The 25,367-nt window shown below is 39.9% G+C and overlaps 1 protein-coding gene across 1 annotated transcript; it reads left to right on the forward strand.

Annotated features, from left to right (window-relative positions):
* Positions 1-1,167: 1,167 nt before the first annotated feature.
* CIMIP6 (ciliary microtubule inner protein 6) lies at positions 1,168-25,367 on the forward strand (the record flags this gene model as incomplete). Its single annotated transcript, XM_081312931.1, has 5 exons — positions 1,168-1,172; positions 2,729-2,939; positions 3,970-4,123; positions 22,724-22,839; positions 24,528-25,367. The coding sequence occupies 5 exons, from the start codon at positions 1,168-1,170 to the stop codon at positions 24,912-24,914; spliced, it is 873 nt and encodes a 290-aa protein (XP_081169057.1). The 3' UTR covers positions 24,915-25,367.

A 25,367-nucleotide genomic window follows, 5' to 3' on the forward strand; every position in this document is an offset into this window, starting at 1 on the left:
CAGGAAAGGGGGACTCACTAACAGCCATTGCAAGGTGGGAGGGATCATCTGAGCTTTCAGATAATCAGGACTGGAGATGGATGCCAGACCTTATCTTAAGAAAGTTGGGGAGAGTGTTTGAGGAGAATTGGTTGGGAAGCGATAAAAGCAATTAGAGGAAGAGATTCAGGCCAAACCCTATATATGCCTAGGTGATGAAGATGCTGAGTTGCCCTACTGTGTCAGAGGCTGTTGATAAGATCATGAGTCTAAGAATAGTAGGGGGATGGTTATGTCTGGAATGTTCCCAGGAAGTCATTAATAAGGCTGGAGGTAAGAGGCTGTAGTTGATAGGAAAGGGAGGGAAGGAGATACAGAGAGAGTAAAAGCTTGGGAATATGAAATATGGGGGCGGGGGAGGGAGGAGGAATGTTGAATGGAGACAGCCAGGCTCATTTTATAAGAAGGATTTTCTGAACAGCCGCTTCTAATGAATGACGCAAGGATATTTCTGATATCTTGTTGCTCAAAAGGTGACAGTCCTGCTGGCAGTTGTGCACTGGAACTGTGAATAGCTAAGAGACTCAGCTATGAGGCTTGAAATTGCTAACATCAAACCTTGCCTCTAGCATTGCTGGCACTTCTGATTGTACCAATGATATCAGGGGAATGTTATCGACTATATCTAGAACAGTGTTTTTCTAACTTGGCAAATTTTAAGATGTGTAGACTTCAACTCCTAGAATTCTGAGATGTGCCCCAAAAATGGTCTAGAATAATTACAGGAGACTCAATTCATTAAATAACTAATTAAGCAGATTATCTGGATCCTTTTCACTCAAGGTTCACCACCTGGATAGCGTATGAAAATGGTATTGGTTGCACTTTTGGATGATCTCTGGCATGGGCAGGATGGTGGCTATGCATCTATCCTTGCATTACTTGACCTGTCGGCTTTCCATACTATTGATCGTGTTATTCTTCTGGACCTCCACTGAAAAATGGGGATAGGTGGTACTGTACTGTGCTGGTTCACCTCCTTTATACAGGATTGGTTCCAGTTGATGGTGATTGGGGAGAAGAGATTTCACCCTCAGCCCATGATATGTGGGGTGCCACATGGGTCGGTGGTCTTCCGATTTCTATTTAATATCTATATGAGACCGCTGGATGAACTCATGCATCACCATGGGGTGAGGTATCATGAATATGCTGATGATATCCAATTGTACATCTCCAACCCTGGCCAATCAAGCAATGCTATGGATGTCCTATCCAATGTCTGGAGTCTGTGAGCATCTGGATAGGGAACAAAAGACTTCAATTGAATCCTAATAAGACTGAGTGGCTTTGGATTTTGAGCCCCTCTGGTTCTGTACTTAATTGTGTTTGGTACTAGATGAGTTTAGACTGCCCCAAAACAGATCCTGTTTGTGGATTCTAAAAATTTCTGGAGGCAAGTCATTCTACTGATTAATTGTTCTAACTGTCAGGAAATTTCTCAGTTGGGAAATTTAACCAATACATTTTTTTACCGGTATTATTAAAGAGAAAGGGCAACTATACATTTTTCATACTCAACTACAGTAATTAACATGACATGGTAATTATGGAAGCATGCCTAAAAAGCATGATGTCTGTGATTGTATCGAACTAATGATTTGAGTCATACCAATGAGGCAAATTGAATTAAAGTGCTGTGGGAGTAGCTTATTTTTAAACCTTCCCCCATTCCATTTTTTGGATCTGTATTTTCTTGGCCAAAAGTTATTATCGGTTTCAACAGGGCAGTAATTTAAGTGAGAGAACTAGCATGGACAAAAGTTTCCTATTTTTTAAAAAAAGATTGCCCTTTTCTTTATTTCAGTTTCACCACTTCATCTGCTTTTAAGAAATAAAAAAGTAATAAATAGAAATTATCACTTTGGGAACTTTCATACCAAATCTGCCTTGACCATGTGACTGCACATTGATGCTTTTCATGGGATCGTAGTATATTACAGTACTAGAAATTCAACAAGAAAAGCAAAAGGTTGAATTTCATTCTTTAGTATTAATTCATTTCTATAGTATGCAGAACTTCCAGATTAAATCTACAGTATCTCTAGTTAAAGGACTTGGGTAACAGTCTTTTGTACTGAGTATCCTCTAGAAGTTTTTGACTATAACTCCCAAACACAGTGATAAATGTGGAGAAGTTACTTTGATTAATCCTTCCAAATAATAATAATAATAATAATAATAATAATAATAATAATAATAATAATAATAATAATAATAATAATAATAATAATAATAATTAATAATAATAATAATAATAATAATAATAATAATAATAATAATAATAATAATAATAATAATAATAATAATAATAATAATAATAATAATTTAATTTTTATACCGCCCTTCTCCCGAAGGACTCAGGGCGGTGTACAGGGCAATACAATAAAATACAATATATAAAAGAAATATTAAATACAATAGCCCAATTCAATAGATTAATACAAAACGTTTAAATACCCCTAAACCCATCAGACCAGGTCGGCTTGTTCAAATAAATATGTTTTCAGGTCACGTCGGAAGGAGCGAAGGTATATACTTTCCTGCATTCTTAAATGTGTACATCAGATGAATAATGTATTGTCTTTATTATCAGAGAACAAGCGTTCCCGAACCTTAACCTTAACTTTTATTCTCATCTTTCTTTTCTTCCTCCTCTTTTTCTTCTTCCACATTTTCTTATTTTTAGCCCAGATACATTCAGAATATTTAACCTTCAAGTCCCAGAAAGAAATAATATTCTAGACAAGATTGAATGTACACCAAAGAAACAAGAAAGATACTTATTGGAATGGCGCAATAATCCTCAACCACAACATGCAAAGCTACTTAGAATGCATACCAAGTTTATAAATGAGCCAGTATTGTATATGGAAACAGAGGATACAAAAACAAAACAGGTGCTCACTGTTTAACTATTGTAAAATGAAATTGAAGCCCAACTCATACAAATGATACCAGGCGAAACCTGGACTCCAGCACACACACCTTTCAATGCTTCAGTGTAGCTGTAAGAACAAAATTTAAACCATTCAGTATTTAAAACAAGGCATAATTTGCCATTGCATTCAAATCAGGACAAATGGTGGCAAGTTTAAGAAGGATTTGTGAAAGTAGCCTTTGCTGATTCTAATTTGTTTTAGTTTTTTAGTTTTCTGTTTATTAATTTATAAAAGGTAAAGGTAAAGGTTCCCCCGCACATGCGTGCTAGTCATTTCCGACTCTAGGGGCTGGTGCTCATCTCCATTTCAAAGCCGAAGAGCCAGCGGACGTCTCCGTGGAGTCATGTGGCCAGCATGACTAGATGCCAAAGGCGCACGGAACGCTGTTACCTTCCCACCGTAGTGGTCCCTATTTTTCTACTTGCATTTTTTACGTGCTTTCGAACTGCTAGGTTGGCAGAAGCTGGGACGAGTAACAGGTGCTCTGTTACGCAGCACTCGGGATTTGACCCGCCAAACTGTCAACCTTCTGATCGACAAGCTCAGCATCCTAACCCACTGAGCCACCGCATCCCTATTATTAATTTATATTCCCCTTTATATTTCTCGCTCAAATCAGTGTACACAATGCTCCTTTCTCTCAGAATAACAATCCAGTGAGGTGGTTGGGATGAAAGAGAGAGCAACTGACCCAAAGTTACTCAGCAACTTTCCATGCCTAAGGGAGGAGCAGACCTCACAGTCTCCCAGTTTCTAATAATTCTGACTTAGTTTAAAAATGAAAAAAAAAAGAATGTGTCTTACCTCTTTTTGTGATGGGAGCAAGAAGGGGAGAGCACTTAACCCTGTACTGGTAAGTTAATCTTTAGTATTGTTCCCCAAACCTGGTTTAAATAATTGACATAACAGCTTCTTCCTGGGGATCTCAACTCTTGTTTCTCTGTAACTGTGATATTGATTAACTCATTTCTTTTTATTGCTTGTGAAGTCTCATTGGTGGCCGACCTTTGAGCCCACTGTACAGGGTCCTAAACCACCTTATGACAAGCAGAGCACTCACAGGAATGATTTCCAGAAGCCAAACTGTATTTTGTCTCGGCCTGTTAAGCATCCCTCTAAGTTACAGCCTTCATATGGAATAGGTAAGTCTATCATGGTAGAAGGAGTGGACTCTACTGTTATCAAAAAAGAGTAATTTTACTATTATGAAAAGTAAAGAAAGCAATTAGATTGGCCTGATATGATCAGAATCAAAGATGGCCAGCTGATATTTAATATTGCTTGTTAGAGGTTTCTTTTTTCTGACAATTGCTGAACATATTTGCTGTATACTAGAGTAGTATACAGAGACGTCACCCTGCCAACAAAAGTGCATATAGTCAAGGCCATGGTTTTCCTAGTTGCAATGTATGGCTGTGAAAGTTGGACCATAAGAAAGGCTGAGTGCCAAATAATTGAGGCCTTTGAACTATGGTGCTGGAGAAGACTCCTGTGAGTCCCCTGGACTGCAAGGTGATCAAACCGGTCAGTCCTAGAGGAGATCAACCCTGACTGCTCTTTAGAAGGCCAGATCCTGAAGTTGAAACTCAAATACTTTGGCCACCTAATGAAAAGGAAGGACTTACTGGAGAGAAGCCTAATGCTGGGAAAGATTGAGGGCAATAGAAGAAAGGGACGACAGAGAATGAGGTGACTGGATGGAGTCACTGAAGCAGTAGGCGTGAGCTTAAATGGACTCCAGAAGATGGTAGAGGACAGGAAGGCATGGAGGAACATTGTCCATGAGATCGCAATGGGTCGGACACAACTTCGCTACTAACAACAACAAGAAAAGTAGTATATAAAGCTAAATTCCCATAATCTAATCAGCAGTTGCTCATTGTCCTGTACTGTATATTCTTCCTCTGTTCCCATTTAGCCACTGTCACCATTTCACAGGCAAAACATCTGTTTCCTTTATCATATATTATAAAGCTTATTTTGAACCATGTTGTTCAAATAAATTACTCTGTATGGTACTGGTAGTGATATCATTGTAACACATGCCAATTGAGTCTCAAGAGGCATTACTTTCTGAATGTACAAACGTGCACTGTATAAAATAGAAAAACAATGTATCAAGCGAAACAAAGCTATCCTATATCTGTCAATAGATATGTTCATATCCTGCTTCCCAGGATCATCTGAACAACCACCAAAAGAACCAAATACTGGACTAATTGGGATACAGATATGACACAGTGTGGCTGTTACATTTTTATGATGTATCGAAGATCAACATTCTTTCTAATCTGCAATCCACTGTAGGTTTACTGTGTTGCTTTTTTATTCAACACAGAGCCATTTTACCATTTGCTGTGGCTTTCTACCTTTAAAGTAAATGCTCTACCACTGGACAATGGCATCTTTCTACATTTCAAGCAGATTTCCCAGCTCTATTTTGACTTGTTTGTTTCAGCCATCTCCTATGGCCATATATTTTTATCTTAGGCTATAGATGGATGATGGTTAGTGGAATGGGGCAGGCAACCTTGCTAATAATATGCAATGGTCATAAACTCTTCTTTACTTGGAGAAGAAATTCTAACCTCCCTTGCCAGAGAGTCAGCCCCATCATACACTACTTCCAAATAAACCTTCATATGGTGGCTTGCCCCCTTCATGGATTACTGCCTTGTCGTGGCGAAGGGGCTTGCGTAATTCAATGAAGCTATGAGCTATGCCGTGCAGGGCCACCCAAGATGGAAAGGTCATAGCAGAGAGTTCTGACAAAACATGATCCACTGGAGAAGGAAATGGCAAACCACTCCAGTATCTTTGCCATGAAAACCCTATGGACAGTACCAAAAGGCAAAACGATATGACGCTGGAAGATGAGCCCCTCAGGTCGGAAGGCGTCCAATATGCTACTGGGGAAGAGCAGAGGGCTAGTACTAGTAGCGCCAGAAAGAATGAAGCGACTGGGCCAAAGCCGAAAGGACGCTCAGCTGTGGATATGTCTGGTGGTGAAAGGAAAGTCCGATGCTGTAAAGATTTTTTCTCCATAGGAACCTGGAATGTAAGGTCCATGAATCAAGGAAAGCTGGACGTGGTCAAACAAGAGATGACAAGACTAAACATCGACATCTTAGGTATCAGCGAACTAAAATGGACAGGAATGGGTGAATTTAATTCAGATGACCATCAGGTATACTACTGTGGGCAAGAATCCCTCAGAAGAAATGGAGTAGCCTTCATAGTCAATAAAAAAGTAGGAAAAGCAATACTGGGATACAATCCTCAAAATGACAGAATGATCTCAGTTCGAATCCAAGGCAAACCATTCAATATCACAGTAGTCCAAGTCTATGGCCCAACCACCGGTGCTGAAGAGGATGAAATTAACCGGTTCTATGAAGCCCTACAGCACCTTATAGAACTAACACCCAAAAATTTAATTTAATTTAATTTAATAATATTTCTATACCGCCCTTCTCCCTAAGGACTCAGGGCGGTTCACAGGGCAAAAGTGAAATACAAAATACAAACATTAAAAACAAATTAAATGATTGCCCAAGTTAAAACAATTAATATATAATTATAAAACCCCAAGGATAAACTAAGAATGCAAAAAATAAAAAACCCCACCAATCCCCATCAGGCTAGGCCGGCTTGTACAAACAAAAACGTCTTGAGATCGCGACGAAAGGAGCGAAGATCGGGCGCCATCCGGAGCTCTACCGGTAACTGATTCCACAGCTCCGGAGCGCCCACAGAGAAGGATCTCCCCCTGGGGGCCACCAATCGACATTCTCTGATCGGTGGCACCCTGAGGAGGCCCTCTCTGTGGGAACGCACAGGGCGCAGGGAGCTTGATGCCGGCAGCAGATGTTCCCTGAGGTACTCCGGCCCCATGCCATGGAGGGCTTTGAACACCATTACCAGTACCTTGAATCTCACCTGGAAGGCAACTGGTAACCAATGCAGCTCACGGAGCAAAGGTGTAACGTGGGAGTATCGGGAGACTCCCAACACAACTCTCGCAGCTGCATTCTGTACCAGTTGGAGCTTCCGGGTGGTCCTCAAGGGCAGCCCCATGTAGAGAGCATTGCAGTAGTCCAGACGAGAGGCCACGAGCGCATGAGTGACCGTGCATAAATCATCCCGGCTAAGATAGGGCCGCAACTGGCGCACCAGGCGAACCTGGGTGAAAGCCCCCCTAGTCACAGCTCCTATATGGTTTTCCAAGGTGAGCCGTGAATCTAGGAGGACTCCCAAGTTGCGAGCCCTATCTACGGGGGGTAATAATTCACCCCCCATAGCAAGAGGTGGAATGTCCGAATAAACCCGAGATGAAGATATGCAAAGCCACTCCGTCTTGTCGGGGTTGAGTTGAAGTCTGTTCCTCCCCATCCAGACCCGAACCGCCTCCAGGCAACGGGACATCACGTTGAGGGCATCACTGGGGTGGTTTGGGGTCGAAAGGAAAAGTTGGGTATCATCAGCGTACTGATGATACCCAACTCCAAAACCACGAATGATCTCACCCAGCGGTTTCATGTAGATGTTGAACAGGAGAGGCGAGAGGACCGACCCCTGAGGAACTCCACAAACGAGAGACCTCGCGGTCGACCTCTGCCCTCCTGCCAACACCGACTGCGAATGTCCCTGGAGATAGGAGGAGAACCACTGTAAGACCGTGCCTCCCACTCCCAGTCCCCTGAGACGCCGCAGCAAGATACCATGGTCGATGGTATCGAAAGCCGCCGAGAGGTCTAATAGGACTAGAACAGAGGAATATCCCCTGTCCCGAGCCCTCCAGAGATCATTCACCAGCGCGACCAATGCCGTCTCCGTGCTGTGCCCGGGCCTGAAACCCGATTGGTACTGGTCTAGATAATCCGCTTCATCCAGGACCAGAGGGAGCTGATGCGCCACCACACTCTCAACAACCTTCGCAAGAAAGCGAAGGTTGGAGACAGGACGAAAGTTGTCCTTATCATCATGGGGGATTGGAATGCTAAAGTAGGAAGCCAAAAGATAACCGGAATAACAGGCAAGTTTGGCCTTGGAGTACAAAATGAAGCAGGGCACAGGCTGATAGAATTTTGTCAAGAGAATACGATGGTCATAGCAAACACTCTTTTCCAACAACCCAAGAGACGGCTTTACACATGGACATCACCAGACGGTCAACACAGAAATCAGATTGACTATATGCTCTGCAGCCAAAGATGGAGAAGCTCTATACAGTCAGTAAAAACAAGACCAGGAGCTGACTGTGGCTCAGACCATGAGCTTCTTGTTGCAAAGTTTAGGTTTAAATTAAAGAAAGTAGGGAAAAGCGCTAGGCCAGTCAGGTATGAATTAAATCATATCCCTGTTGAATATACAGTAGAGGTGACAAATAGATTTAAGGAATTAGATCTGATAGACAGAGTGCCTGAAGAACTATGGACAGAGGTTCGCAACATTGTACAAGAGGTAGCAACCAAAACCATCCCAAAGAAAAAGAAATGCAAGAAAGCAAAATGGCTGTCTGAGGAAGCTTTGCAAATAGCTGAGGAAAGGAGGGAAGCAAAAGGCAAGAGAGAAAAAGAAAGATATGCCCAATTAAATGCAGAATTCCAAAGAATAGCTAGAAGAGATAAGAATGCCTTCTTAAATGAACAATGCAAAGAAATAGAAGAAAACAGTAGAATAGGGAGGACCAGAGATCTTTTCAAGAAAATTAGAGAGATGAAAGGAACGTTTCATGCAAAAATGGGCATGATAAAGGACCGAAATGGCAGGGACCTAACAGAGGCAGAAGAGATTAAGAAGAGGTGGCAAAATTACACAGAAGAACTATACAAGAATGAGCTTAACATCCCTGACAATCACAATGAGGTAGTCACTGACCTCGAGCCAGACATCCTAGAATCTGAAGTGAAGTGGGCCTTAGAAAAGCTGAGCAACAACAAAGCTAGTGGAGGTGACAGTATTCCAGCTGAGCTATTCAAAATCTTAAAAGACGATGCAGTAAAAGTGCTACACTCAATTTGCCAACAAATTTGGAAAACTCAACAGTAGCCACAGGATTGGAAAAGATCAGTTTACATTCCAATTCCAAAGAAAGGCAGTGCCAAAGAATGTTCAAACTATCGCACCATTGCACTCATTTCTCATGCTAGTAAAGTTATGCTTAAAATTCTACAAGCTAGACTCCAGCAGTATGTGGATCGAGAACTACCAGAAGTACAGGCAGGATTTCGAAGAGGCAGAGGAACTAGAGATCAAATTGCTAACATACGCTGGATCATGGAGAAAGCTAGAGAGTTCCAGAAAAACATCTACTTCTGCTTCATTGACTATGCTAAAGCCTTTGATTGTGTGGATCATAACAAACTCTGGCAAGTCCTTAAAGAGATGGGCATACCAGACCATCTTATTTGTCTCTTGAGAAACCTATATGCGGGCCAAGAAGCAACAGTGAGAACTGGACACGGAACCACTGATTGGTTCAAAATTGGGAAAGGAGTCCGGCAAGGCTGTATACTGTCGCCTTGCCTATTTAATTTATATGCAGAGCACATCATGAGAAAGGCAGGGCTAGATGAATCAAAAGTTGGAATTAAGATTGCTGGAAGAAACATCAACAACCTAAGATATGCAGATGACACCACTCTAATGGCAGAAAGTGAAGAGGAACTAAAGAGCCTCTTGTTGCGAGTGAAGAAGGAGAGTGCAAAAGTTGGGTTGAAACTAAACATTAAGAAAACCAAGATCATGGCATCTGGCCCTCTCAATTCCTGGCAAATAGATGGGGAAGAAATGGAGGTAGTGACAGATTTTATTTTCCTGGGCTCCAAGATCACTGCAGATGGGGACTGTAGCCAAGAAATTAAAAGATGCTTGCTCCTCGGGAGGAAAGCCATGACAAATCTAGACAGCATACTAAAAAGCAGAGACATCACCCTGTCAACAAAAGTGCGTATAGTCAAGGCTATGGTCTTCCCAGTTGCAATGTATGGCAGTGAAAGCTGGACCATAAGAAAGGCTGAGCGCCAAAGAATTGAAGCCTTTGAACTATGGTGCTGGAGAAGACTCCTGCGAGTCCCTTGGACTGCAAGGCGATCAAACCGGTCAGTCCTAGAGGAGATCAACCCTGACTGCTCTTTAGAAGGCCAGATTCTGAAGCTAAAACTCAAATACTTTGGCCATCTAATGAGAAGGAAGGACTCACTGGAGAAAAGCCTAATGCTGGGAAAGATTGAGGGCAATAGAAGAAGGGGACGACAGAGAATGAGGTGGCTGGATGGAGTCACTGAAGCAGTGGGTGTGAGCTTGAATGGACTCCGGAGGATGGTGGAGGAGAGGAAGGCCTGGAGGAACGTTGTCCATAGGGTCGCGATGGGTCGGACACGACTTCGCAACTAACAACAACAACAACAACAACAACATGGTGGCTTGCATTCCTTCATAAATCAGGGACAAGGAAAACAAGATTAAGACATCTGAAGAAAAGCCACAGAGGACTGAAACACAAAAACCAGAATGGCCTCCTTATGTTAATACGATTCATAAAGACTCTGCTCTAACAATGACCCCAAAGCAAGACTTATATGTCAATATTGCAGTGTGCTCACAGGAAAAGGAGAGAAAGGAAATTGGAAGTTCTTTTCATTTCATTCTCCAGAACGAAAGGGTGTTTAACTTCAGTGAAAGGTGACCACTTCCCGTTTGATCACTAGAGTTTATCATAATTTCTGTTTTGTTCAAGTAGAAGGGATATCATTATTTCATGTGGTGTAGGCACTCATTTCTGCTGTTGGCTATCATAATGTTTCTGCTGACTTTTGAAGCACCCTGAATGCAACAAGACGTTTGGCCACAACTTAATGAAGGGGGGGAAAAAGAACCTGTATTGAAGATGCTGAACTCGATGGAACTTTTCTTTAATGAGCTAATAACAAAAAGATATTCTGTGTAAAAGTTATGGTTTGTTCTTTCAGATTGTACAGGAGTTGAAAGCTAACCAGAAAGTACAAGTTAACATTTTGATCCTTATTTTGAGATCAAGATCCCCAGCACAGTTATGATTTTTTTCATGCACATTTTTCCCAGGGGATGAAAATACATCCTGGGTGACCCAGGAACTGGTTTAGCTTCACTCTTAAACTATTCCTGACAGATATTTATCTAGCTCTGCTCTAAGAAGTATGGGAGCAGTACAGGAAGACAAACATTACAAATTCTAAATAGGGTTTAATTTTGCCATTTTAAATGGATTAATTTAATGAATAAAAATTCATTTGAACCCATAGTAACAATCCTAAAAAAGGGAAGTAGATTCAGATCCTAAACGTGATGGATCCTGATGGATCAGTAAGTTGTGGCCAAACAACGTGCTACATTCAGGGTGCTTCAAAAGTCAGCAGAACTCAATGCCTGTTGATTATGGCAATTCTTTTTTTTTTAATTGAAAAGTTTTAAAATACATTTTATCTTTAACAATCCCCCCTCCCCCTCCCCTACCTATCCCTCCCTACCCCTCCCCCCCTTTCCCCCATTCCCCCCCCCGACTTCCTAGAGCTAAGTACAGGGTATAAAAACAAAGAACAATCATAAGCATCCATATGCTACCAACAATAAATTCTTAAATCTATCACTCTCTAGCTCAAATAAGATAACTACCAGCAATACTAACATTTCATATAGAAAAAAAAGAAAAAAAAAGAAAAGAAACTAGAAAGGAAGACTTATTCAAATGCTAAATGAAACTTTTTAGTCCCATATTTGTTCTGGATATATTCAATCCATTTTTTCCACTCCATAATATAACGTTCTTACAAATGATCTTTCAAATAAGCCGAGATCTTTGCCATCTCTGCCAGGTCAGAAACCTTTAAAGTCCATTCTTCTATAGTCGGCAATTCCTCCTTCTTCCAATATTGACCTATTAAAAGTCTTGCTGCTGTAATTAGATTCAACATCAATTTAGTGTCCACAACCGTAGCATCTGTAATTATACCCAACAAAAAGAGTTGCGGACAAAACTTTATCCTTTGCTTGAAAATCTTCTTCATATTCCACCAAATTTTTATCCAAAAAGCCTTGACCTTTTTACAAGTCCACCAAATATGAAAATATGTTGCATCTTCACCACCACACCTCCAGCATTTTGGCTGATAATTCGGATACATACTTGCAAGCTTTTTAGGATCTAAATGCCATCTATAAAACATTTTATAAAAGTTCTCTCTTAAATTTTGAGCTTGTGTAAATTTTACGTTCCTCACCCAGATCTTTCCCCACATATCCATTGTAATAACTTCTTGGATGTTCTGGGCCCATTTTATCATACAATCTTTAACAAGTTCTGTTTCTGAGTCAATTTCAATCAATGCAAGATATATCCGTTTGATATGTGCTGGACCCTGATTTCTAATTTGCTTTATCAAATTTTCATCAGTCATTGTAAAACCAGTTTTCTGATCTTCTTTCCACCTGGCCCGTAACTGAGTATATTGAAACCAAGTTTGAACAATCTTCTCATCTCGCAAGAGGTTATACGGCTTCAAACACCAGACATTTCTTTCCAGACTTAAAATCTCCTTATACGTAGTCACATCATGTTTGAAACCAACATTTATGTTTTCTATTGCGTGTTTTGGAATTGCCCACAATGGCATCTTACAGTCTAACTTATGTCTATACTTCTTCCAAACTCTCAACAATGCCTGTCTTAAAATATGCACTTTAAACACATTATCTACCTTCTTATCATACAACAAATATGCATGCCAGCCAAATAACAAGTCGTGGCCCTCAAGATTTAATAATCTCTTTTGTGTCAAATTAATCCAATCACTTATTCCTGCTAACGCAGCAGCTTCATAATATAATTTAAGATTAGGCATTTTAAGACCACCTCTTTCACGAGTATCCTGCATAATCTTAAGTTTAACTCGTGGCCTTTTCCCTGCCCAGACAAATTTATTGATACCCCGCTGCCATTCTTCCAGATTAGAATCTTTCTTAAGAACCGGTATCATTTGAAATAAGAATAAAAATTTAGGCAGGACATTCATTTTCACTGCTGCGATTCTTCCCAACAAAGACAATTGCAATTTTTCCCAACTCTCCATTTCTTTTTGAATTTTTCCCCATAATTTTTCATAGTTATTTTTATATAACTTTGTATTAGAGGGTGACAAAAACACCCCCAAATACTTAACCCTTTTAGCAATCTCAAATCCAGTTAATCCTTCTAAAAGAGCCTTTTGCGATACTGTCATATTTTTGGCCAGAATTTTAGTTTTTTGTGCATTAAATTTAAATCCAGAAACCTTCCCATATTGCATTATTATCTCCATCAGGTCCACAACAGAGTTCTCCGGCTGGGTCACCGTAACAACCAGATCATCTGCGAACGCTCTCAACCTATAATCTTGATCTCTAATTTGTATACCCTTAATTCTTTCCGAATTCCGTATTTTTACCAATAATATCTCCAATGTTAACACAAATAACAAAGGCGATAACGGACACCCTTGCCTTGTGCCCTTCTCAATATTACATGCTTCAGTCAAACTATTGTTAACTATTATTCGGGCAGTTTGTTTTTGATATAATGCCCTAATTGGTTGCAAAAATTTATCCCCAAAATTCATTTTATCTAAAACTTTCATCAAAAATTGCCAATTCAATTGATCAAAAGCTTTTTCAGCATCTAAAAAGATTAGCGCCGCAGGGATCTGGTTGTTCCTTTCCAAAAACTCTAACACATCAACTATATGCCTCACATTATTTTTCATTTGCCTACCACTAATAAACCCAGTTTGATCCCCATGAATCACCTGTTGCAGAACCCTCATCAATCTGTTAGCCAACACCTTAGCAAATATCTTATAATCTGTATTTAAAAGTGATATCGGTCTATAATTTTTTACTTGAGTAGCATCTTGATCTTCCTTCGGAATCAAAGAGATAAAAGCAGTTCTCCAAGACGGAGGCACCTTTCCCCCTCTCTGAATTATCTGGAACAGTTCCTTTAACGGCTTTATCAACTCCATTTGTAAATTTTTGTAGTAAACCGCAGTCAAACCATCCGTACCTGGCGCTTTATCCAACTTCAATTCCTTAATTGCTATAAAAATTTCTTCTTCTGTTATCAATTGATTAATCTCCTCTTTTTGTATTTGCGTAAGAACCGGGATGCTAGCATTCTCCAAATATACATCAATGTCTTTTTCATTAATCTTCTCCTTAGCATATAATTTAGAATAAAAATCCAGAAAGGCTTCCTTAATAAGATCCTGTTGAAACACAACCTTTCCCTTATGTTCAATTTTATCTATATTAGAAGCCCTTTGCTTTTTCCTTAGTCTATAAGCTAGCCATCTACCTGGCTTGTTAGCATTGCAAAAAGTATTATGCCTAGCAAACCGCAAGTTGGTTGCCACTTGATCAGCTATTAATTTTTCAAATTGTCCTCTTAATAGCTTAATAACCTCCTTAGTCTTCACATCCAATGGGTTCAAAATCAAGGCCTTTTCTTTTTCCCTAATTTCATTCTCCAATTCTTTCCTTCTGGCTTCCAAAGTACGTCTATGTTTATTATTCATATATATCAACACCCCTCTCATATAGGCCTTGCTAGCATCCCAAACCATGTCCATAGAGGTATCCTTATTCATATTAATTTCAAAAAAATCCTTCATCCGCTGTTTACATTCTTCCACATTCCTCTGATTTCTAAACAAATTCTCATTTACGCGCCACGAGCGCCTATCTCTAATGTCCTTATTGATCTCTAACCAAACTGGACTGTGGTCCGAAATAGTTCTTGCATAGATCTTTACCTTCTTAATCCTAGAAAAAAAATCATTAGTCAGCAAAATAAAATCAATCCTAGAAAAAGATTGATGTCTGTCAGAAAAAAAAGTATAATCCTTTTCATGTAGGTGTGTGTCACACCAAATATCTCGCAATTCCAAATCGTCCTTCATTTCAAAAAAAGATTTAGGCAATCTGGCATGACTCGGAACACGCTTAAAAGAACCAGCCTTGTCCATCTGTACATCCAAAACACCATTCCAGTCCCCCATAAGAATAAACGATTTGTAATCCAATTGAGTAAGCTTTGTATGAAGTAAACTAAAAAAATCAGCTTGTTGTTGATTAGGAGCATACAGTCCAACTAAGAGCGTTTTTTTGCCTTCTAACAACAAATCTATCATAACATATCTTCCATGCTTATCTGCTTCAATTAATTCCGCTGTTAGAGAACTTTTAACGTAGACAACCACTCCATTTTTCTTATTCATCGCAGAAGCAACAAATTGCGTGCCCAACCTTAAGTTCAATAAATACTTTTGGTCCATAACCCTAATATGCGTTTCTTGCAAACATATAACATCAGTCTTAAATTGTTTTAAATATTGAAAAACTTTCTTTCTCTTCTGTGGTGAGTTTAATCCATTAACATTCCAAGTTAGAAATTTAGTCACCATGCGCGGCACCCCGAAGCTTTTGGAGCACATCTTTAATAGCCCCTCTATCTTCTTTGGGCCGCGCTCCTCCCACAGCTTCACTATAAGTACGCTTCTGCTGGTCTTGCTCTTGTATTTGTCTTGCTCGTTTTGAAGCGGCACGTGTCACCCTCTGCTCTCCAGCAGCAGCCGACGAAGCTATAAGTTGATCCGCTCCAGAACCATTCTCCTCTGTCTGTCCACCTTCGGCCTCTTGAGGTTTTCCCTCCCCAGATCCCTTTGCAGCTTCCAGAAGTGGTAGAGGAGTTGCTTTTAAAACATTATTGTAGAAATCACGCGCCTGAGTCACAGTAACCAGACGATATCTTTTACCTTCATATATCACCACCAATCCGACTGGAATCTCCCATCTAAACTTAATATCACGTTGCTTAAGTTCCTGCACGAGAAATGCAAAATCCTTCCTTCTCCTTAAAATCTTTGGAGGAATTTCTTTTAAAACCAGAACTTCTTGCTCAGCAATCACAACCTTAGTATCATAAGCAGCTTGAATAACTTCATCTCTAGTTGCTCTCTTCGTAAAATAAACCACCACATCTCTAGGTAACTTCCTCTGCCTTGCAATCCATGAATTTACACGAAAAACTTTATCCATGCAGCCCTCTATTTCAGACGCTGGCTGGCCCAATACTGCTTCCAAAGCCTCAGAAATCAGCTGCTTTAGGTCTTCTTTAGGATTCTCTTTTAAGCCCCTGATTCTAATAGCATACTGCATCTGATGATACTGAACAAGGCTCAATTCTCCGTCCATTTTATCCCTTAAATTTTCATTCTCCAATACCTTTACTTCTAATATAGTGTTCTTTTGACTAAGATCCTCCACTTTTTCGTCCAAACATTGCACACATTCAGCCACGCTTTCCACTGTAGACAAGATGTCTACCCTCATTGCACTAAACTTCTCTTCCATCCTCTCCTCCATTACGTTAAACTTCTCTTCCATCCTCTCCTCCAATTTCTCCAGTTTCTCCTCCAACTTTGCCATCTTATCACCCAGCATTTCTGATATTACCTGGGATTGCTTTCCAAAGGCATCTTGTAAGTCCTTCACCGTCAATTCCACAGGAGGTGTAGGAGGAAGCAAAGCTTGCAACGATGTCTGTTGCACCGGGGAATTTCCCACACTCCGAAAAATTTTAGAGGAAGATTTAGCCGCCATCTTTCCTCACTTTCACTTGTTGCGCACTTTCACTTTAAGTCTAAAAAGTCCATTAAGCTAGAGAGTAAGAATCAAAATCTTCTTCACCTTGACCTCCTGTACCGCTCTGCCTGCTCCTTTTTACTCCAAAGTCTTTCCTTCTGGCAGGGGTGGTCGGAAACGCCTGGCTCTGCTCCAAAAATCCCGGAGCAGAGACGCTAAGCAGCTGGGAGCAACCCAGGCTACGGGGGAATTCAATCCTTCAGCCGCCCAAGCTTTCAGCTCAGGCGGTCCCGGAGAACTCAACCCCTACCTGGGGCCTCACCCCCTCCTCTTCTCCCAAGGAGGGGGCTTCAAATCCACCGAAACAGCTGATCGGCGCTGTTTTCGGTGGAAAAACTCAGCTGTGAAGCGGATAGCCCGAAACGGCTATCTTCGGCGCAGCGCCGCCACCGAAAGTCCGATTATGGCAATTCTTATAATGAAAATTAGGCTGTAGTTAGATCTTCCACTGATGCACCAAGGCCTTTTATGGTCATGTAATCAGCAATAATGCATTCTCATTTAACATAAATTTGTTTTGTCCCTAATGAGAATTTCCTCAAACTATCCGTGACCCCAATTAAATTTACTAAATGAGAGCACATACTTTTCTTAACTGAGTATTCTTGTGAGTGGATAGTTTCTTGCCATGTACATTTATTACACATCAACAGTAAATTATGCTTAAAAAGAAAAAAAATGGTTTAACTCTATATCAGAGAATCCATTTCAGAGTGCTCCTGGAACTTACTGCTTTAAATATATATGTAGAGCAAAACCTACATATTAAAATAGCCCTGCTGCATATTGTTTCACTCAGAAATTGCTAAAATAAAATATTTCCCTCTGTTTCCCTCCGCTTCTTCTCTCTGTAGACTCATAGTTATGCCTTCGGTTGACTTCTCTGTAATAGGATGGCCCCAATTGTTTGTTACCTTTTGTGGTAAGCTCATGTAATCATCAAGAATTATGATGACTCAAAGAAGACTTTTCCTTTACCTAAATTTGTGTGCTTTACATTGTAAAAGATAGCTAGATAACTGCAGCAAATCTTATTACACCAGTTTAATGGGGGCAGAGGAGGTTGCTTAGGATGCAGTGCAGGGATGACCCATCTAGATGTTATTGGATTTCTGGTTAGAGCCGATGAAACGACTGGAAGACAATCATAATGTTACTTAAGCATAAGTATACCATATGTAAATAAACTAACTGCATATTCTTCCCAAGAGGATCTTTGCCCCCCCCTCCAGCTTCTTATATACATAGCTTCTTATAGATGCATGTACTTTACCAGGAAAAGTCTCAAGCACAGTCCTGGAATTCCCTGTTACAAAGGACCTGTAGTGGCAAAGCTAGGGAAAGACTTTAGAACCAATTCTGGAAATTATGGCCAATCAGAACTTGGGTCTACTGTGATAAACAAAATAACAAATTTACAATATATCCAGTCTTTTATACCTCCTTGGTTAGTAATCAAATATGGCATCGATTTCACTTAATAAAATATAAACTAACATAAAATAAATAAATAACTAAAACAAAGCCGAACAACAGTTGAAGGAAAATTACAAATAAAGTGTAAAGAAAAAAATATGCTGTCAAAAACTGGAGCAAAGAAGAGTTGGCACCTAAAGGATAGTAAAATAAATGTGTATTAGACTGCCTCATTGTAAAACAGCTTTACAAGTTTATTATACGGCTCCTTCCCATAAACCTAGCTTTAAGCATATAACCTAAGACATTTGCAATTTCATCATTACTAGAAAACAGCATCAGTTTTCAAAAAGTTGTACGATGGGATTTATTTAGCTGCTTTTTGCATGTATTTCAAATAATCAGTAGCTGCTAATTTTTTTCAAGTACAACTTAATAATTAATTATAATTCAAGCAGAAATAAAAATGTTTTCAGGCATTCTAAAATACTAACTGTAGTGTATGCAGCTAACATACATGAGCTGACAGCACAGCAGGAGGCATGGAGCTGGACAGCTCCAGGCTATAACCGCAATTGGCGGGAAAGCCTGGTTCAAACAGGGTTGACAGCTCCGGGCTATAACCGTACCGGCGGGAAGCTGGGGTTTAAAGAGATTGGTTACCTGCAGTGGCGGGAAGCCCAGGTTTGAATCCATTGGCTGACATTCACCTGGGCAGGTATAAAAGCACGCCAGGTAAACCCCTTCCTCAGTGGAACCCACCCAGCTAAATAAAGGTCTGCTACACACACGCTCTGGCTGTCTCATCATTCCTGCGATCCGACGACTTAACACTAACTATGAGATATCATGCATGCTTCTCTGGGAAAAGACTTCCACTATAACACAACTTGTATATAAAGGTAAAGGTAAAGGTTCCCCCGCACATGCGTGCTAGTCATCTCCAACTCTAGGGGCCAGTGCTCATCTCCGTTTCAAAGCCAAAGAGCCAGTGCTTGTCCGAGGATGTCTCCGTGGTCATGTGGCCGGCATGACTAGATGCCAAAGGCGCACGGAATGCTGTTACCTTCCCACCGTAGTGGTCCCTATTTTTCTACTTGCATTTTTACGTGCTTTCAAACTGCTAGGTTGGCAGAAGCTGGGACGAGTAACAGGCTCTCACTCTGCTACGCGGCACTCGGGATTCGACCTGCCAAACTGCCGACCATCTGATCAAGAAGCTCAGCGTCCTGACTTCCGGTGGCTCCGCGGCGACGAAGGGAGCCTTCCCGGGCTGCCCGCGGCTCAGCTGTTGTTTTTTCGCCCGAAACAGCGCCGATCAGCTGTTCGGGCGAATCCGAAGCCCCCTCCTCGGGAGAAGAGGAGGGGGCGAGCTCCCAGGTAGGGGTAGAGTTCTCCAGGGCCGCCTGAGCTTCAGCTTGGGCGGCTGAAGGATTGAACTCCCCCGTAGCCTGGGCTGCTCCCAGCTGGCCGTCGCCTCTGCTCCTGACTTCTTGGAGCAGAGCCAGCCGTCTGCGACCACCCCTGCCTGAAGGAATGACTATGATTTAAAGGAGCAGGCAGAGCGATACAAGAGGAAATGGTAAAGAGGATTACTATGTTTTACTCTCCAGCTTGATGGACTTTTTTGGATTACAAATCTGAAGTGAAAGTGCGTCATATTTGGTAAAAGATGGCGGCTAAACCACCCCCTAAAACTCTTCGGAGTGCTGGAACTTCTCCCGTGCAACAATCATTATTGCAGGCGCTGCATCCTCCTGATGTATTGACATCAAAGGACTTACAAGATGCTCTTGAAAAACACACCCAGGTAATTTTGGAATCAATTAATATTAGATTTGCACAGATGGAGGAGAAATTGGAGAAATTGGAGGAGAGAATGGAGGAGAGGATGGAACAGAAGCTCAAAGCAATGAGGGTAGACATCTTGACTTCAGTGTGTAAAGTGGCTCGGTGTGTGGAAGAATTGGAGGGAAAGCTAGAAGACTTGACTCAAAAGAATGCTATATTAGAAGCAAAAGTATTGGAGAATGAAAATAAAATGGAAAAGGAACTGTGTCTTGCTCAATATTTCCAGATGCAGTTTGCCATTAGAATTAGAGGCTTAAAGGAGAATACTAAGGAAGATCTAAAGCAGCTGGTTTCTGAGGCTTTTGAAATAGTGTTGAAACAGCCAGCATCTGAAATAAAAGGAGGCATGGACAAAGTGTTTCGTGTGAATTCATGGATTGCCAGACAGAGGAAGTTGCCTAGAGATGTGGTGGTATATTTTGCAAAAAGGGAAACTAGAGATGAAGTTATACAAGCTGCTTATGATACTAAAGTTATGATTGCTAATCAAGAAGTTTTGGTCTTAAAAGAAATTCCTCCAAAGATTCTAAGGAGAAGGAAGGATTTTACATTTCTTGTGCAAGAGCTCAAGCAGCGAGATATAAGGTTCAGATGGGAGATCCCAGTGGGGTTGATGGTGACGCACGAAGGTAAAAAGTACCGTTTGATTACTGTGATGCAAGCGCGTGATTTCTACAATAATGTTTTAAATGCAACGCCATTAACACTTTTGGAAGCTGGAAAGGGATCTGGAGAAGGAGCGCATCAAGAGGCCGAAGATGGTCAGATAGAAGACAACGGTGTTGGAGGAGATCAAGATATAACCTCGTCGGATGAATCTATAAAACAGAGGGTGACGCGTGCTGCTGCAAAACGATCTAAGAAGAGAAAGTAGCAGGAATCGCAGAAGTCTTTGGAACTTTTACGATATAGTCAAGTAGTCAAGCAGGGGAGGGGGGAAAAGATTTGGGTGTAGACGCAATATATTTTTATATTTGGTGGTTTTGTGGAAAGGCTGAGCTTTTTTGGATTAAAGTTCAAGTTTTGTTTGCAATCTTTTTTTTTTTCTTTTTTTTTCTTCTTTTTTCTTTTTTGTTGTGTTTGGAATAATTATAGATGTGGTACTGGAAGAGGAACGGTCGATTACAGAAGAGTTGACTTTAAAGTTTTTTTGATTTGGGATCCTTGGTTAATTTGGAAAATTATTTGTAAGAATGTTATATCATGGAATGGATAAAATGGATGGAGTTTATTTAGGATAAGTATAGGGTTGAGAAGGGTTGTTTTTTTTTTTCCTTTTTTTTTGTCTTTAATATATGTTTAATACTATTAAGGTTTGTTCCATTCTATATAAGCTAGAGAGTGTCCTTTTCATATTCTAGTTTTTTTTTATATATATATTTAATATTGTTAAGGTTTGTTTTATCCTATATAAGCTAGAGAGTGATGGATTTTAGAATTTATAGTTGTTAGTATATGGTTGCTTAGGTTTGCTTTTTTTTATATATATATACCTTGTATTCAGCTCTGGGAAGTAGGGGGGGGGAGGGGGGGAGGTAGGGGGGGGAGGAGGGAGGGGGGAGGAGGGGAGGTAGGGGGGGAGGAGGGAGGGGGAAGGGGGGTTTTTTAAAGGAAAATTGTATTTTAAAACTTTTCAATAAAAAAAAAAAAAGAAGCTCAGCGTCCTAACCCACTGAGCCACTGCGTCCCTTAACTTGTATATACTATACCTGTATTCTACTCTTTGTCTAAGGAGCCCAGACCTCACAACAACTCTGGAGTACAGAACAGGTTAAATTAGCATTATAATTAAGAAGTGGGCTTATAGTATCTGTCATTTGTGTTTGTGAATGTGTGAGACAGAGAAAGAGATAATGCGAGAGAGGACACATATGCACATTTGGACAATTTCCTCCTCTGAGGTAGGTTAAATTTGCAGGTGGGAGAAGATTATACTGCACTAGCTAGTACAAGACACAAAGAGTCACTTGCAATAACATTGCAGGAAACTTTGTGCTGGATAGTTTGGCTTTCAGAGGCAATTAGGATATATTGGAAGTTCCATAGCAGAAAGAGAATTCTGAATGTGGGACTTCTTCATTAATCCCTCCTTCTTTTCACTACTGTTCAGGTAGTCCTTGACTTACAACTACAGCCCAAACTGTCCATTTCTAAGACAGTTGTTAAGCAAATTTTGCCCCATTTTATGAACTTTCTTGCCACAGTTGTTAAAAGAATCACTGCAGTTAAGTTAGTAACATGGCTGTTAAGTGAATCTGGTTTCCCCATTGACTTTGCTTGTGAGAAGGTTGCAAAAATTCACATGGCCCTGTGTCACTGCAACCATCACAACTACATGCCAGTTGCAAGCTTCTGAATTTTGTCACATGGGATGCTGTAACCACTGCTAAGCTTGTAAGCAGCCCTGAGTCTTCGGAGAAGGGCGGGATATAAATGGAATTAAAATAAATAAATAAATAAATAAATAAATAAATAAATAAATAAATAAATAAATAAATAAATAAGTATATCAACTGTAAATCATACTGTAAGTCACTGTAACTGTAAGTCATACTGAAAGTCACTTTTTGTGCTGTTGTAACTTTGAACAGTCACTGAATGCTTGTAAGTTGAGGACAACCTGTACTAGCTTTATTCTATTGTGTATGATTGATGCATCTCATATATGTTATTATACATTTATCTAAAACTATATGATATATTTAATTCCCACCATATGTGTGAGGATTTTTCTGCTGTGGTTGTTGTTTTAATCACAGTTCCACTTGCATCTCCTCAACTGCCGAGTCGCCTTCCGAGAATTTTCCAAGAGCAGCTCACTTTCAAATGTAACTATAATGCCAGAACAACTCCCTGCATCCCCTATCAAGGAAAGGTAAAGCAATGTGCATCCTGTGCTATTCACATTAATCAGGAAACCAAAGGGATGTGTTTATTCCAAAGTCTCCAGTACATTGTTTGAGCTCCAGGGAATGTATTCACTTATGTTAACGTTACTGCTATCTGGACATTTGTAATTACTATACCTGATGTCTCTGTGGCCCCATGATTTTAGTACAAGCACTGAGGTTGGTGTATTGTGATTTCATTAATCAAGATCCTTGGGCAAAACAGCAACAAACAAAAGATAGGGAGTTGCTAACACTGGGGGACAACAATCAATTCTATCATGCAAGTCTCCACCCTTGTTGTCTTTGCTTCAAAAGCAACACCAATTCCTCTTGCAGCCAATCAAACAATAGTCGGTCTGAATCACATTACATTATGTCTTAATGCTGCATTTACCTGAAACATGTCTCAATGAATTCAGTAGTACTCTGCCCAACTGGACTATCTATCCGCAATTCCAAACTTTTTTTTTTTTAAAAAAAATTCAACTTCCAAAATGGTGTAACCACTTTGCCTTTCAGCTAAAGAGAAATAAATCCTTTGCTTATAAAACAATTAAATCTAAAATTTTCCAGTTGCATTAAAAACATGCTTTAATTTTAAAACATAATACCAATAAAAGTGTTTTTATATTCAGTTTTATGACTTTTAAAGCAAATATATTGCCTTTTAAAATCAAATTTCTAATAATTTCTTTGGATATATTATAAAAACATCCTTGATTTTTTTAAAATGACCATTAAAAAGCAATAGTGGTGCTAAATCTGAGTGTCACACCTAAAGACTCCAGCCTTTAAGAGGCCTGCTCAGTCTACTCTGCATACTTCTAACCTGGCTTTTTTTTCCACTGGTTTTACTGAAGTGTGACAGAATGCTGAAAACTAAGTTGAGAAATGTACTTCTGGGTATCTATAATATTTAACACCCAGGACTGATATGGTGGGATTACAACTGAAGTATGATACAAACCATAGATCAGGAGGTTGTATGCTAGGAACTATTTCAAAAACTGAGATGAAGAAGAAATAGATAAGAAAGAGGTCAAGAGTCACCAGAAAGAAAGATCGGGGAGATTCAATCAAACTGAAGAAAATAGGGGCAACAATCAATTAGGCAAATCAGAAGATTAATATTCAAACCAACAACATTTTAAATAATTTTTCATCTGAGGCAATCTATGAGAAGTTGAATCCAATTTCTTTTATTAGTTATTTATTCTATTTTTCTTCTCTTTTCTTTTTTTTTAAAGAATGCTATTGTTCTCCTGTGACTGTAATGGTCAAAGTTTTTGGGAACCAGTCATAATTTTTTCCTTGTGCAAAAGCAAACAGATTAGAATTGTATCCATATGGACATAGCAAAAAATGAAATTTAGTGCCCAACAAAAATAAGAAGTGAGCCACACATGCTGTGAGCAAGAGAACCCTGGAACTGAGGAGAAGGAAAGTCCAATATGGGAGGTGCATTTTTCTTTTCACATGTTGTTTTACCCTTCCCAGATTTTGCAGATCCAAAGATGCAATGGCTTTAAGTCCTAAGAAAAATGTAGTGCAGGCCAGAGGAGACAAGAAGGATGTTGTTCCAAAACTTGAACTTATAAATTAATTCTGCTTCTAGCTGTACCTCTCCACTTAGGTTCCCCCAGTTAATATCTACATTGTTTTTCTTTTTTAGAAACAGGGCACAATTGTTTTGACAGAGAAAAAAACAGACGGAAAGATAATGCCTTCTATACAGGAGTCAGACTTACTGGAGGACCTCAAATCAGAAAAAGGAGCCCCAGTAGAAAATGGTGTAACCTCAGCCCATGTTGATTCATTAGATGCCCAGAAGATATCGTCACATTCTGATGCACACTTATCAAAATCAGCAATGAATTTGGAAACCAAGGCAGACCACAGAACTCCAGAAATGGACCAGGAGAGCTCTGAGCTTCCTCAAACTGACAAAGTGGATGATACCTGTAGCCCATCGAAAACAATTTCCCTTAGTAAACCACAGAGCCCATTACCTCCTCTTTCTGAAGCTGCACAATCAATACCTGGCACTCAAGTAGTCTAGAATTCTCTGGATGATAGGAGTCTGCATGGTGTAATTTCAGTGCTACCAAACATAGACTGACACCAGCAAATTGTTCAAAAGAATAATTGTAATGCAGTCTGTTTTTATGACTATAAAAATTAGATGTCCACAATATGCCCTATGAATCTTTTACTTTCTTCCACTTGTGTAATTATTATAGTTTGTCACAGTCAGTCAAATGAATAGATAGGATTTGGCATTTTTAGCCACCTATCAAGTCTTTTTACTATTAAAACTGTCTTTGTTTCTTTTGCCACAATACCTCTACTTGTTTGCAGGTCTTTGTACTTTGTGATTTTTCTCCAGTTCTTTCTCCAGTTACAGTACTGCAATATCCACTATCCAGACTTTTTTGTTTTTCTAATCAAAAATAGTTAAGGGTGTGGTGTTATGCATACCCTTATGCAAAATTATTTTCTTGAAAACTATTTA

The sequence above is a fragment of the Vipera berus genome, assembly GCF_964194415.1.
Source record: "Vipera berus genome assembly, chromosome: 1".
Classification (NCBI taxonomy): Eukaryota; Metazoa; Chordata; class Lepidosauria; order Squamata; family Viperidae; genus Vipera; species Vipera berus.